The sequence below is a fragment of the Arvicola amphibius genome, chromosome 15, assembly GCF_903992535.2.
Source record: "Arvicola amphibius chromosome 15, mArvAmp1.2, whole genome shotgun sequence".
Lineage (NCBI taxonomy): Eukaryota > Metazoa > Chordata > Mammalia > Rodentia > Cricetidae > Arvicola > Arvicola amphibius.
The window spans coordinates 31,248,861-31,263,090 of record NC_052061.1 but is presented as its reverse complement, the minus strand read 5'-3'; the positions used below and the strand labels follow the sequence as shown (position 1 = coordinate 31,263,090).

The following is a 14,230-nucleotide window of genomic DNA, read 5'->3' as shown; positions in this document are numbered from 1 at the left end:
TACTAAAATTATACAAGTCCCAAAAAAACCTTCACTTATTAACTTCAGCTGCAAATAGAATATCAGATCCATAAGTTAGCCAAGCATTAATCGAGTATTTCACTGTTGAAAATGCTTATTCAGAATGGAAAAAGGTAATTATGCCTTGAAATGCAAGATCAGCACCCACAGGTGAATGGATTGGAAATATGGCTAATATTGAATCTATTACTTTTGATGCTGCTTTGGTAAAAAGAAGTAATCTCTAGAAATTTTAAGAAAAATCAAAATGTCTCATGTTTCAATTGTGGTAAACAAGGACATATGAAAAGGATTTGTTGGCAAAATGTTGTTAGAAACAATGATTTTTCTAGAGATAATCCACACAGAATGTCCCATCCTTCTGAAGTATGCAAAAAGTGTGGCAAAGACTGGGATTGGACTAATGAATGCAGATCAGCAAGTTACAGACAAGGTAACCCTTTGCCATCAGGAAATGCTCTTAAGGGTCCCTGCAGGCCTCAGTATCAAATTTGGCTCAATCATTTCTTCTCAGCATTAGAGAAACTTGTCCAGAAAGCAATTAAAAGACTTGATAACAGCTGTTAAAAATCACACTGCTCTAAATGTGACCAAAGACAGAAAATCTATATATACGACAAAAAGTTCAATAGAGACTAGAAAACAAGTATTTGGGTAAACTGCTATAAATGATCAGATATCAAAGCAAAAAATGCATGCAAATGGCATTAAAATTGAGAGCTTGATGGGCACAGCCACTGATGTAACAATAACTTCACCAAAATCTTGGCATCTAGATTGGCCCTTCAGTAGGTAAATGTTCAACTTATATGGCCAGAAGGACAAATAGGAAAATTAAACCATATGTGGTTAACATAGCAATGAATTTATGGGGGTGTGATTTGTTACAGCTATTAATAACACAGATTAACTTTCCTCCAATCTTAGAAACAAACCATAATATAAAGAATTCTTCTGAGATAAATATTAAAAAGTATTAACAGAACAGTCAAAGACTGTTCAGGTTGTACATAATCAGTACACAACAGTTGGTGGACTTTCAAGGGTATCAACAGCCCTACCTTTAAAATGGTTAACTGACAATCATGTGTGGGTGTAACAGTGACCTTTGACATCAGAAAAACTACAGATACTAGAACAGTTGGTACAGGAGCAGCTAGATGTTCAACATATTAAAGAATCAAACAGTCCTTAGAATTTTCCTGTATTTGTCATTAAAAAAGAAATCTGTAAAATGGAGAAAGCTCACAGATTTAAGAGCAGTAATTAAGGTAATTCAGCCAATGTGATCTCTACAGTCTGGCATTAGCTTTCCTTCTTTATTACCTAAAAGATGAGGTCTATTATAGTGATTGTTTCAAAAGTCTTTTTTACTATACCTTTACAAGGACAGAGAAAAATTACCTTCACAGAGAAGGACCGACAGTTGCAGAGAGACATTGGATAATAGAAAAAAAACTGTTGAGTTAAATCAGCCTGGCTGTTTCAAAGATGTGTTGACCTCAGAATGGAAAAGTGTTGACCTCAGGATATGTTTATGTTGGAGAAGAGGTGTTGCTTTTGTTTCCACAGAAGGAAAGCTATGGATACCACCAAGACTAATAAGTTTGGATTCAAACAGGAGAGACATCTTGATTAGGAGGGGTTATAGTTCACCAATCACATGAACATTCCATCTAAATTAACTTCTAAGACTAACAAATGTTTTTCATTTGATCAGACATAGCCTGTCAAAAAATAATGAGAGAAACTCTCTAAGTTAGGGCTGGGACAGGGTTTTGTTTTTGTCTTTCCAGAAGAATAAAAGCATCCAACTAAAGAATTTGAAGACCAGTGGACAATTAAGATACCTGAAGAAGAAGGACAAATCATCCAGAGGAAAGTTCCCAAGAAAAAGAATAGATTTGCTTGATGGTATAACACATTTCCAACAGAAAAAAAAATTATAAATCTTCCCAAATGTTTACTACTATTGGTCTCTACAGACAGGTAAGGCAAATGGTCCTCATGTAGTCATGAATCAATTAAATTTTAAAGCTAGCTCTGGAGTTGGAGCTTGGCTCTCTCTTTCTCGAAACCCAAGCATGCTTATTAGAGGAAAATCCAAAGTCTCTGTCTCATGTCAGGAAAACCACCCGGTAAGGGAGAGAAGGAAACCAAAATTAGGAGACTATTCTATTGTCATTAATCTCATAATCTTTTGGGTTTATTTCTACTCTTTAAAAACTTTTCTTAAGGTATAAATATTATCTCAAAGTTTATAAAATACATACATTTTTCAACTTTTCTGTCATGATATTAATGGTCAAATAGAGTACTAATTGATTAGAAAAAGAGGCATCATCTAAGCTTCCTGTATGTGATTCAGGGCTTGAGTGTGAAGCAGATAGTTAGGAATTAACTTGTGTACCCCAGATGTATTTCATAGATTATGGTCCTATAACTTCTCTGAGATCTGTTGCTTATGGCATTCAAAATGTTTAAGTTTTCTGCAGTGAATCATGACCATTTCTAAAATGACCTTTGAAATCTCCAAAAGGATGTTGGATCCCAACAGCAATAAATCCACCTGGATTGTGCTATTGTCACTAAGCTGAAAAAATACCACCCAAAGATCAGATTTGGACAAAAAAAACTGCTCTGGACAAATACAAAGGGGTTAGCTGAGATGGTCCAGCCCTGTAGACCACTATTCCAGTCAGGAGTTCAGATAAGACTTGTACTTTCCCACCTTGCCAAGAGTAGGCAACTGCTCCACGGGCCACCAAGCCCTGAATTGAAAAATTCAGGTCAGAAAATTTTGAGTAAAGAGAACTTCTGCCAGGGCCCGCAGATTGGAGGGCTACACTGAAATGACAGCAACCTTGCTGGTTGGAGGAGGCAAGAGAAGCCATGGGTGGGCCATGGGAGGAGAAAGGAGGAAGTTCTGCAGTGTCAGGTTGTGGGTGCCCAAGACTATCGGGGGACGAATCCTCAGTTGGTACCCCAGTCTGGCTGACACTGTTCCCCCACACCACATGCTCAAAAAAGTCAGGCTCAGCTGCACAGGAGCAACTCCTGATCCTGTGCCCTTGGTGTAACCAGGGTTTTTAGTGATGCCTGTTTATAGGCTCTGAAATCCTATCTAGTCCCAGACACTAGAACGAGAATGTCCCCAATAAACACTTGCTGAGTAGGTAAAGTATTGTGAACTTGATCGCTGAGCAGGAAGGTGGTTAACTACTGTGAGCTCCGAAAGCCTAGCTAGTCTCAGACATCACAACCGCAATGTCCACATCAAACATTTGCTGAGCAGATGAGAGCCATGGACTTGATCGCTGTAGGAGCTGGCTGCGAGAGTAAGGCAGTATGGAGGTGGAGTGGGTAGGGGTAGGTCCTTCAGAGGTGCCAGGTTTGCAGTGTGTTTCAATGAAACAGCTATGTTGGAGCAGGGAGGGTGATGTGTTGACTAAAATCACTCATGCAAGGGATGAGGGACCCTGAATGTGGACTCAGGAAACTGTAAGTCCTGGAAGCAGGGAGCAGTTTTCGGGGTGGCAGGCGTGCTCATTCGGTTCTCTTTGACCCATGTCCCCTTTCTCAGAGCTGCACCCCATCCTCCGCCTATGACATCCTCAGCATTGTCTACCAGAGACGCCCTCCTGATATTTCCAGTTACAGCTCTCTGCAGCCTCCTCTCCCCCCCAACGCCTGCCCTGGCCTTGTTGCTGGAAGGACTGTGAATGTGGTGACTCCAGGTTAAAGGGGGGGCGGTGCTGGAGTCCTAGAAGGACCTTGGGAGCCCTGCTGTGCCTTCCACAGAGGCTAACGGTGAAACAGGAATGGTGGACCTGGCTTGGTTCTATCTGCTGCCACTGACTCCCGTAACCTCTGCTTTGCCAGTTCGGTTCAGACCTTCCCTGTCCCAGCAAGCTTTCCTCCTAATCCACTTGGATCCAAATTCCTGTCTGAGCCAGGTCCCCATATTCTGTTTCCTGTCAGTGACACACTGTGCACCCTGCACAAGTAGTGCACACTCGGGCCTGGGAGTTTATCATGCCACCCAACTAACTTCCTTACAGGTTAAATGTATGGTCTAGGGACTCCTGTTTCTCTTTCTTCTCATGCAGGGCATGGTTCCTTTTTAATTTATTTTATTATTATTACTACTGCTTTCAAGAATTTTTAATTAATTAATTAATTAATTTACATTCTGACCTCAGTTTCCTGCCCCTTCTCTCCTCCCGATCCCTTCCCCACATCTCCCCTCTTCCCTACACTACACAATCTACTCCTCCTCCGTGTTTCCACTCAGAAAAGGGCAGTCCACCCACAGAAATCAACAAAATATGGCATATAAGTTGCAGTAAAACTAAGCTTCTCCCCATGTACTAAGGCTGAGAAAGGTGACTCAGTATGAGATGTGGGGTCCCAAAATCTGCAAAAGAGTCAGAGACAGCCCTTGCTCCCACTGTTAGGAGTCACATGAGAAGATCAAGCTACACGATTGTCACATATATGCAGAGGGCCTAGGCCAGTCCTGTGCCGGCTGGCTGGTTGTTGGTTCAGTCTCTGTGAGCCCCTGTGAGCCCAGGTTAGATGATTTTGTGGGTTTTCTTATAATGTCTTTCACTCCTCTGGATGCAACAATTCTTAATCCCCCTTTGCTGCAGAATTCCCAGGGGAGAAACTTAAGGGGACATACGGAACCTTAGGTTAAACTGGTAAATTCTGCAGAGTCAGATACTGAGACTACAGAGAGGGAGTAACTCATAGACATGCCAGAACAAATTATAGGAAATGTGTCTCCAAATTCCCTTACCAGGGCGTGGGAAATGACTCAGCAGGGAAAGGTGCCTGTATCTAAGCTGGGCCAAAGTTCAACCCCAGAAACTACATTGTGAAATTAGAGACTAATTCCAAACACCCCTCCCAAAGCCCACAGAGTAGCCTTCTCCGAAGCAAAGCAACACTGGTACCGGAGGAGGTCACCCATACTAAGGAGTCAGCCCAGAAGTAGGGGATCTGGGTTGTGCTGGACCTGCAGGGCAGGAGATAAAGTGACTAATAATTTTATGTTTTGGGGCTCATGGAACTGTATTAAAGGGTCACAGCATTAGGGAGGTTAGAATCACCGCATTATGGCCTGACAGTGTTATTGAAGTGTTGCTACACACACACACACACACACACACAGAGAGGGGGGGGGAGCCAGAATTTCAGTGTCTTTCAAAGAAACCAGCATGACCTAACATGGAGGGGACCTTCATATCCTAAGACCACCCTAAGGGACAAGGGACCCTGAGGGTGCTCTCATCACTCTATGAGTCTTGGCAGCACAGAGGTGTCATGAGGGTGAGGTCACACTTAGAGCTCCCGTCCTCTCACTTCTCTCCATCTGAGACATCTTGAGTGGGTTCCTACCCACAGAAGCCCCGTGGCTTCTTCTGTTAACTTTCTGCTCCCTGGTCTTCACTCCCACAGCACATTGGGTTAAAGGGCCAGGGATCATGGTGACTTCAAGCTCTGGTCTGGAATCCTGATTCCATAAAAACTTCAGATGCTATGCTCTGTCTCTCTCAGAGGCTAGAGAAGGAGGAGAAACTGCACAGTTGCTTTTGTCCTGCCTGCTGGCTATTGGTTCCCAGTGGTTTCTGCCTTATCAGTTGTGCTGCAATAAGAACTTTGGACCTGCACTCCAAAAGGTATAAATTCCTGCCTGGGCAAGACCTACCTTCTCTGCTTCCTGCTGTTGTGAGACTGTCATCTTGTAGCAACACAGACTTAGGCCTGGCATTCAATATGCCACTCGGTAGACTTCCTGGCTGGCTGTTTGCTGTGGCCTGTGGGCTCCTGCTTCTCCTCCTCCACGTGCATGGTGAGACTGTCCAAATGAGCAGAGGGACCAGGGTCAGAGCTGCCCAGTTCTGCAGAGTCAGAGTCTGTGCTCATGGGAGGGAAACACCAGGGAGGGAGGAGCTGGTGGAGACGACAGATGAAAGTGTGGATTTGTGTGCCCTCTAATGCCCACACCAAAGCCCACAGGATGGGCCATGTGGCACAAGGAGGGTCAGAGATGTGTAAAGTTATCATGTACTGAGGAGCCAGCAGGGACAGAAGAGCAGGAGGGACATTTCCCTCCTCTGTATATGGTTGTGGTTAGAGCTCCAACTGACCTTAGATAGTGACAATAATTCCTTCCTAATTTCAAGTGGCTCTGAACCTGTCATTTTGTTGACTACAGAAGTTCCCTGTCAGTCTTCAAGAGGGCCAGTGGGCAAGGTTTCCAGCCCTAGGTAATTGTCTCCACATCCCACAGGCAAACTGAGAGGACCCAAGTTACCTTCCCCGTGTAACTCTGTGACGACGAGGTAGGAAATCCCGAGTGTGGTGACAACTTATGACTTCTCTCCACCCACAGGCAAGGACTCAGCCAGCCCCATCAGAAACACACACACAGGGCAGGTGAGAGGAAGCCTCGTCCGTGTGAAAGACAGCGATGTCGGTGTCCACACCTTCCTAGGGATCCCCTTTGCCAAGCCACCTGTAGGGCAACTGCGCTTTGCTCCCCCTGAGCCCCCAGAGCCATGGAGTGGTGTGAGAGATGGGACCTCCTATCCAGCCATGTAAGTTCTGGGGCCCAGGGACCCTCAGACATGAGCTCCAGGCCACACTGCTGTGCTTCCTCCGTCTCAGCTCTATAGCAGTGTTCTGTCTGTCCTGAGGGCACCTCCCATGCAGTTTTCAGAGGAATGTGCTAAGGATTAGTGTAGTGGGGAGCTGTGGGCTGCATTCCCGCCCAGCTCCCAGCCACCTGGCTAGCTTATGCCCCGAAATAACAACACACAAACTGCATTCATTTAAACACTGCCTGGCCCATTAGTTCCAGCCCCTTACTCACATCTTGATTAACCCATATCTAATAATCTGTGTAGCACCACAAAATGGTGCCTTACCGGGAAGATTCTAGTGTACATCCATCTTGGGCCGGAGCTTCATCGCGTCTGTCTCAGAGAGGAGAGGCATGGCATCTGCCCCAGAGAGGCGTGGCATGGCAATTTATTATATTCCCTTCCCAGCATTCTGTTCTGTCTACTCCGCCCACCTAAGGGCTGGCCAATCAAATGGGCCAAGGCAGTTTTCTTTATTAACGAATGAAATCAACACAAACAGAAGACTCTCCCACATCAGATTAGAGAGGAAAAATGGTGTCAGGGGACTTAGCTGCAGGTACTGTGGTGAGGAGCAGAGACTAAGGTCATTCTTCACGGTCACTGTGGCCACTCACTGTCCAGGTGTCTTTAACTAACCAACAGGTACACATGCTTTTCACTGTGAAGAGACAATGTGGAAGAAGGAAATTTTGTGTGAGTCTGGATTGAGATGGAGAACGTCTCGCTACCCTATGGTGTTGTCCATTCATCCCTATAGCTCCCACGTGGGCACAGAGCCCCAATACCCGAGTATTATACTTTGTTTTTTGTTTCTGTGATAGACAACCCTGACAAAAGCAACGTAGTAAAGAAAGATTTTACTATGGGTCACAATTCCAGGAAAACTACAGAGGCAGAAGTTTAAGGGAGCTGATCCCAGCCCTAATCAGGAATAGAGCCTAAGGGGCACATCTTGTTTGATGTTGGCTCATAGGTGCTGCAGTAGAGAGGAAGCTCACCAAGATGCTAAGCTAAGCTTCACTTTCTGGAGGAACTGGCTGATACTCAGCTAGCTCACTCCAGTTACTATATATATTTGGTTAATTGGAGCTGGCAAACTTTGAGTCATATTGCACTTGTAATATGAGACCATGAGACCAGACAGTGCACACAAATCTCAGTCCCTTTGATTATAGCAATCATAATCAAAAGCAAGAGCTCCAGGTCCACCAGTGTCTTAGGATGAAGGTCGGTGCAGCTGCAAGCTCTCAAGTAGAACCAAGGGCAGACTCTCCAGAGAAACAACATTTCTTCAAGGTTTAAACAGTCTCAAAACAATTTCTCAGCCTCTACTGACTAATCCAAGCATAGCAAAGGGATTTGCTGAATCATTTCTCTCAATGTCAGACACAGAGGCTTTACTATACACTTCACTTGAAGCGAATCATAAAGGTTTGTTTAAATATCACTACAGACACATGCATGCCTGCTAATGCCTGCTAATGTGCTACTTACTCTGTCCATTCTTGCACAGTTCAGAAGCCCCTTCCAGGGAATGGAGCTTCATACAACAAGCAGGTATTTCTGTCTCCATGATTATCAAGATAATGGGCCACAGGCAAGCTCACAAGATCTAGGTCAATGGTGCTCAACCTGGGTCACAACCCACCAGGGGTCACATATGAGATATCTTGCATAGCAGATATTTGCATTACTATTCATAACAGTAGCAAAATGATAGTTATTAAGGAACAGTGAAATAATTTTATGGTTGACCGTCACTACAACATAAGGCTGATCTAGACCATCCCTCATTTTGATTCTTTTCCCAGCTGATTCCACATTGTGTCAGTCAACAGTCAAAACCAACCCCCACACCAGGATTTAAATAGCATAGCACAGAAAGGATGAATGTCAGTACAGGAAGGTGACCATCCATAGAGGATGGCAGCAGTTCCCATATTCTAGCCCTCAGGGCATTACTACCCAACCAGAGGCCTCCCCAAAAGTACTGCTCCATTCCCATTTCCACAGAGCTGGTGGCCTTTACCTTGGTAGGAAGGGACTTCAGAGAAGGGTCAGATGTTAGCAGTGCATCATGTAGTATCTGAAGGAGACTGAGAGAAAACTCAGATTTAACTAAGATTCAGGTTTGACCATCACATATCTTGGACTAACTGTCTTCCATTTTCATCAGGTGTCCACAGACTGACATAAAGAATTCAGACTATGCAAAGGAGATGAATCTGATCATGCCTTCCATCTCTATGTCTGAGGACTGCTTGTATCTTAACATCTACACGCCAGCTCATGCCCGTGAAGGATCTAACTTACCTGTGAGTGTCAGACTGTGGTCAGCTGGCAGAGAGGATGTTTCTTTCTCTGGAAGATAGGAAGCGAAAAAGTAATTCTGAGTTTCACTGTAGTTTAGACCCTGATTAGTGGTCTTTCTTTATTGGGGTCAAGAAGGTGATCCCAGCCATGTTGAGCTGCTTAAACCTGGGTGTGTGACTCAGAGCTCTTGGGCTCTGAGAGATAAGAGGCTCTAAGTCTTTAATTAAACCAGAAATTCTTCTACCAACTTGAACCTGGCAGACCCACTCAGGAGGGTGCTCAAGGACTGTATATTGACATCAACAAAATTCCTAGCTGCAGATTATCTGTTGCCCCAATGGGACTGATGTCTTCTGATTTGCTATCAGGAAAGTCACACATGGAGACACTCCTGTTTGCTCCGCTTTGATGGGTCTGAGAGTGACGATGGCATCACTTGTGATGTAGCCGTTAATCTAGGCTGAGATTTCCTGGTGGGGAAGTGACAATGGAAATACGTTTATAGGCATAGAGTACCTCATTTGTAGACCATGTCTTGAAATCCTGAGGAGATCTGTGTGTAAATTGATCTGCACAGAGGCAAAGCACTTGACAATCTAGTAGGCAGTCCAGTGGAGCTTGGTCTGGGTGTGGGCCTCCTGGCATCTCTATTGATCTCTCCAGGTAATGGTGTGGATTCATGGTGGTGCGCTGGTTGTAGGAATGGCTTCCATGAATGATGGATCCAAACTGACAGCTACTGAGGAAATAGTAATTGTTGCTATCCAATATCGCTTGGGTGTCCTTGGCTTCTTCAGGTAAGCCTGGAACTGGGCTAGACAGTGGGGTCTGAGTAGAACATGGACAGATCTGTAATTCCTGTCCCTGCCACTTCTCAGCACTGGAGACCAGCACGCCACAGGCAACTGGGGCTACCTGGACCAAGTGGCTGCCCTACGCTGGGTCCAGCAGAATATCGCCCACTTCGGAGGCAACCCTGGCCAGGTCACTATTTTTGGCGCTTCAGCAGGTGGCACAAGTGTGTCTTCACTTGTTGTGTCCCCATTGTCCAAAGGACTCTTCCACAGAGCCATCATGCAGAGTGGAGTAGCCCTGCTGCCTGACCTTATCTCTGACACATCTGAGGTGGTCTACACAGTGAGTGCCCTCAAAGTTACCAGTCCTTATTTTGCTGCTTCAGTCCTCGCCTGTAGTATTCTGTTAATCTCTTAAGTGGGATAAGAAAGGATTATGAGAAATAATTTCTTCCCATTAATTTCTGAAAGGCGTAAAATTTAAAATCCACCTCCCTCCCTGCTTTATGCATGATGGGTACGTTATGTGACATAAAAAATGTGCACAGTGGCTTCCACCACTGGCAAGAACAGATATGTTTGTTTCTTATTGCTATGATAAAGACCATGACCAATAGATGCTTGAGGAGGAAAAAGTTAACTTCAGCTTACAATTTATAGTCCATCTTGAAGGGAAGTCAGAGTAGACATTCAAGCAGGTTTCTGGAGCCCAGAACTGATGCAAAGGCCAGGGAGGAGCCCTACTTACTGACTTGTTATCCATGGCTTCCTCAGTTCACTTTCTTAAGCAGCCCAGGACACCTGTCCATGGGTGGCACTGACCACAATAAGATGGAGCCTCCTCTATCAGTCAATTATCGAAATTGAAATCCAGGAAATGCCTGGACTTGCCTATGGGCCAATCTGATAGAGGTCTTTTCTCCGTTGAAGTTGTCTTTGAAGACTACCCTGGCTTGTGTCAAGTTGGCAAAGAAAAAAATCTAACCAGGCAATGGACTGAGGGAAAGAGTCAGTTGGTAAAAAAGATTTGCTGTGCAAGTGTGAGGGCCCAAGTTCAAATCCCTGGAGTGCACAGAAGGCTAGAGGTGGTGTCGGTAAACACAGTGCTCCTATGCAGAGATGGGAAGTAGAGAGAGTAGAATCCCTGGAAGGTCATAGTTCAGCTAAGCTGTTGTAGACAAATGCAAATGGGGGTAAGGTGACAAGTGACACCTGAGGGTTTCTCTGACCTTCACTAGCAAAATGTGATACACCATACCTATTGTAACACATGAACAACACACACACACACACACACACATGCAAAACAAACAAAACAACATCAAGAAAACAAATACACAGGTAGAATAATCCCTTTCCCAACTGTCAACTCTGAGCAAAAAAGTAATGTGAACAATTCCACTTAAGTCCTTTCATACACAGCAAACAGTAGGATGTGGTATTTAGGGGCAATGATAATTACTCGGAATCAAGGAAACTCTGCTCCCTGCTGGTAGAGATGAGCCAACCAGTGCCTTTTTTGTTTACAGACAGTAACCAACCTTTCAGGATGTGAGGCCAAGGACTCAGAGGCTCTGGTTCACTGCCTACGAAGCAAGACTGTAGAAGAGATTTTGACTATCAACCAGGTTGGAAGAATTGTGTGACTTGGAGGATCTGGTCACCAGCATATGGGATGGCTAGGCCTTACTCGTTGAACCAGTGAACTTGTCTCTTGTTAACTAAATACAGTGTGCAGAAAAAACAAATAGGCTAATTTTGAGGTTCATTTTCTTCTGGAGTGAACACAGCATCTTGAGATAGAAAATGGGGAAATCATGTGGATATTCAGTGGGCATCAGAATATTTAGGTGATTGATCTTCAGCACGGACTCTTAATGCCCCATAGGTCTTCACTATGATCCCTGCCGTGGTGGATGGGACATTCCTACCAAGGCACCCTCGGGAGCTGTTGGCCTCTGGGGATTTTCACCCTGTCCCCAGCATCGTTGGTGTTGACAGTGATGAGTATGGCTGGGGAATCCCCTTGGTAAGACCTGGTTCTAAACCCCAGGGAGCCTAAAATCAAATGGTAGGTGGTGGGAACTCAGAAATACTTTGATCTAGAGACAACCCATCCTATACTTAAGACTCTCCTCTACTTCCCAGTTCATGGGCCTTGATCATGTCATAAAGAACATAACCAGAGAGACCCTGCCAGCTGTTCTGAAGAGCAGAGCAGCACACATGGTGAGAAACCTTGGTTCCTGCCGTGATAAAGATGATTCCCATAAATTTTTCTCTGATGCCACACCCAGAAATAAAAGTCAGTGTATGTGTGTGTTTCTGTGTGGACTCACCCCAAAGCTCATACCTTTCCCCCATACCCTGTCTCATCCCTGGCCACATTCCTTACTCAGAGGCTTCTGTCTATCTATCCAAGAGCCTGTCCTACATCACTCTTCCTAGTTCCTCCTGCTGTAGATGCTGCCTCCTGAATTTAGTGACCTTCTGATGAAAGAATACATGGGGGATGTTGAGGACCCCCAGACCCTGCAAGCACAGTTCAGAGAATTGATGGAGGACTTTATGTTTGTGATCCCTGCACTCCAAGTAGCAAATTTTCAGCGTGAGTACATCTGTAACAAGACCAAGGGCAGGGGAAGCTCAGAGCTGTGAGTGCCAGATGACATCACTTGTGTACAGGCCTGACCCATGTCTTCATCAGCTATCTGATACCAGGCACCTGAGGACACTTACCTCAGCAATTCCTTATGTCTAGTGTAAAAGAGTGATGTCTTATTTGGGATTAGATGGGGGAAATATGCTAGTTACTCTTGGTGTCTTGTCAAAACTGCTCATCTGGGAGTGCCAGCATTACTGTTTAACAAGTTTCCCTTAGCCATTGTCCCAGCCTGGAGCTTGCCACGCAACTGTGATTCCAGATAACTTTAGAGCAAGATTTCTTGTCACCAAAGGTTGGATAGAAAAGCTTCATGTGAGAAATCATTATGTCAACATGTGTTCTCACTCCCAGGTTCCCATGCTCCTGTCTACTTCTATGAATTCAATCATCAGCCAAGCTACATCAAGCATGTCAGACCATCCCACGTGAGGGCTGACCATGGTGATCACCTTCCTTTTGTCTTTGGCTCGCACCTTTGGGGCATGAATGGTAAGTTGTCCTTGTTTTCCTTGAGCTGAATAGAGTCCCTGATAAGTTCCTGAGGGAAGGCTGAGCTCTCAGTGCAGTTGAGGAAACTGAATCTCTAGGAGAAAACAGAATCAGAAATAGGTGTCACTATTTCTGAGCTGAAAAAAAAAGTCAAAACAAAAAACCTACCAACCAATACAAACTCTACCAGAGTAAGAATATGAACCTTCTTTCAGAAGGAATAAGAGCACTCTAGTGTGGGAGTAAACCTGAGAGGATTCAAGTAGAGGCACAGATGGATTCTGAGTGCTTATGGAAGAGTTTAAACTAGACCTAGAAATCAGGGTCAGGCTATAGCTGCTATAGTAGAATGAGTTGGCACCTCCATGAGGTAGCTAGGACTTGAATCCTTGTCTGATTTTGTCTGTAGTTGAACTCACTGGGGAGGAGAAGCTGCTGAACAGGAGGATGATGAAGTACTGGGCCAACTTTGCAAGACATGGGTAAGAACATGTCCCTCCCTCAACCTCTTTATGATTGGGTCTCCATCCAGGGCTCCTATGTGGATGTGTCTCATTAGCATGTGTAGGATCTTAATTACACCATAATCTTCTCCAGCTTAGGACACACTAAGGCAGATACTGCGTAGATTTAGTTTCTTCTCATCCCACAGAGACCTGCTGTGTGAGTCACAGTATTGTAGTACTGTTCTTTAGATTTTCCCTCTCAGAGAAAGATACAAAACTAGACAGTTTCCCTTACTTCATATGAATGAGACACTAGTGTTCTACATCTGTACACCAGTCCTCCTGCACCCTCAGGCCCTTGGCCTACTCATCCACTGCTATGACCAAAATCAAGGGATCATGCCTTGGATGAGAGTGACCTCACTCTTTCCTGCTGGTATCATACCCACAGGAACCCCAACAGTGAGGGTCTACCCTACTGGCCTGAGTTGATCCATGATGAGCAGTACCTGAAGCTGGACATCTATCCTGCTGTGGGCCGAGCCCTGAAGGCCAGAAAGCTACAGTTCTGGACGAAGACTCTGCCTCAGAAGATCCAGGAGCTAAAGGGGGCTCAGGTCAACCATGTAGAGCTTTAACGCCAGTTACAGAGACGATGGGTGGGGTTGAGGGAAGATGTCAACATCCTGAGATGTAAATGTGCATTTATTTTTCTTTATTTGTTCCAACACTCACACAAGCATTTTTAACCTCAGTATTTGCTCTTTCACTGTGTATGACAAACCCTCTTGTGGTACTCATCCTTCTGAACACATTTTATTAGACTCAATAAATGGTCCCACAACCATA

The 14,230-nt window shown here is 44.8% G+C and overlaps 1 protein-coding gene and 1 long non-coding RNA gene across 3 annotated transcripts in view; one reads left to right on the top strand and one right to left on the bottom strand.

The window, feature by feature from the left end:
* The window catches only part of LOC119801852, a 21,515-nt gene extending 15,593 nt beyond the window's left edge, over window positions 1–5,922 (bottom strand). The window contains exon 1 of the long non-coding RNA XR_005283298.1: window positions 5,735–5,922. This is a non-coding gene — a long non-coding RNA (uncharacterized LOC119801852). The remainder of the gene's footprint in view (window positions 1–5,734) is intronic.
* LOC119801850 (liver carboxylesterase-like) lies at window positions 5,722–14,230 on the top strand. 2 transcript variants are annotated; one of them, XM_038312563.1, is made up of 13 exons: window positions 5,722–5,878; window positions 6,422–6,626; window positions 8,188–8,271; window positions 8,851–8,989; window positions 9,651–9,784; window positions 9,866–10,124; window positions 11,311–11,409; window positions 11,670–11,810; window positions 11,930–12,010; window positions 12,245–12,389; window positions 12,798–12,935; window positions 13,345–13,417; window positions 13,833–14,230. In XM_038312563.1, the coding sequence occupies exons 1-13, from the start codon at window positions 5,803–5,805 to the stop codon at window positions 14,017–14,019; spliced, it is 1,761 nt and encodes a 586-aa protein (XP_038168491.1). In that variant the 5' UTR covers window positions 5,722–5,802; the 3' UTR covers window positions 14,020–14,230. The 2 variants fall into 2 exon arrangements, with proteins under 2 accessions (XP_038168491.1, XP_038168492.1); XM_038312564.1 differs by lacking the exon at window positions 8,188–8,271.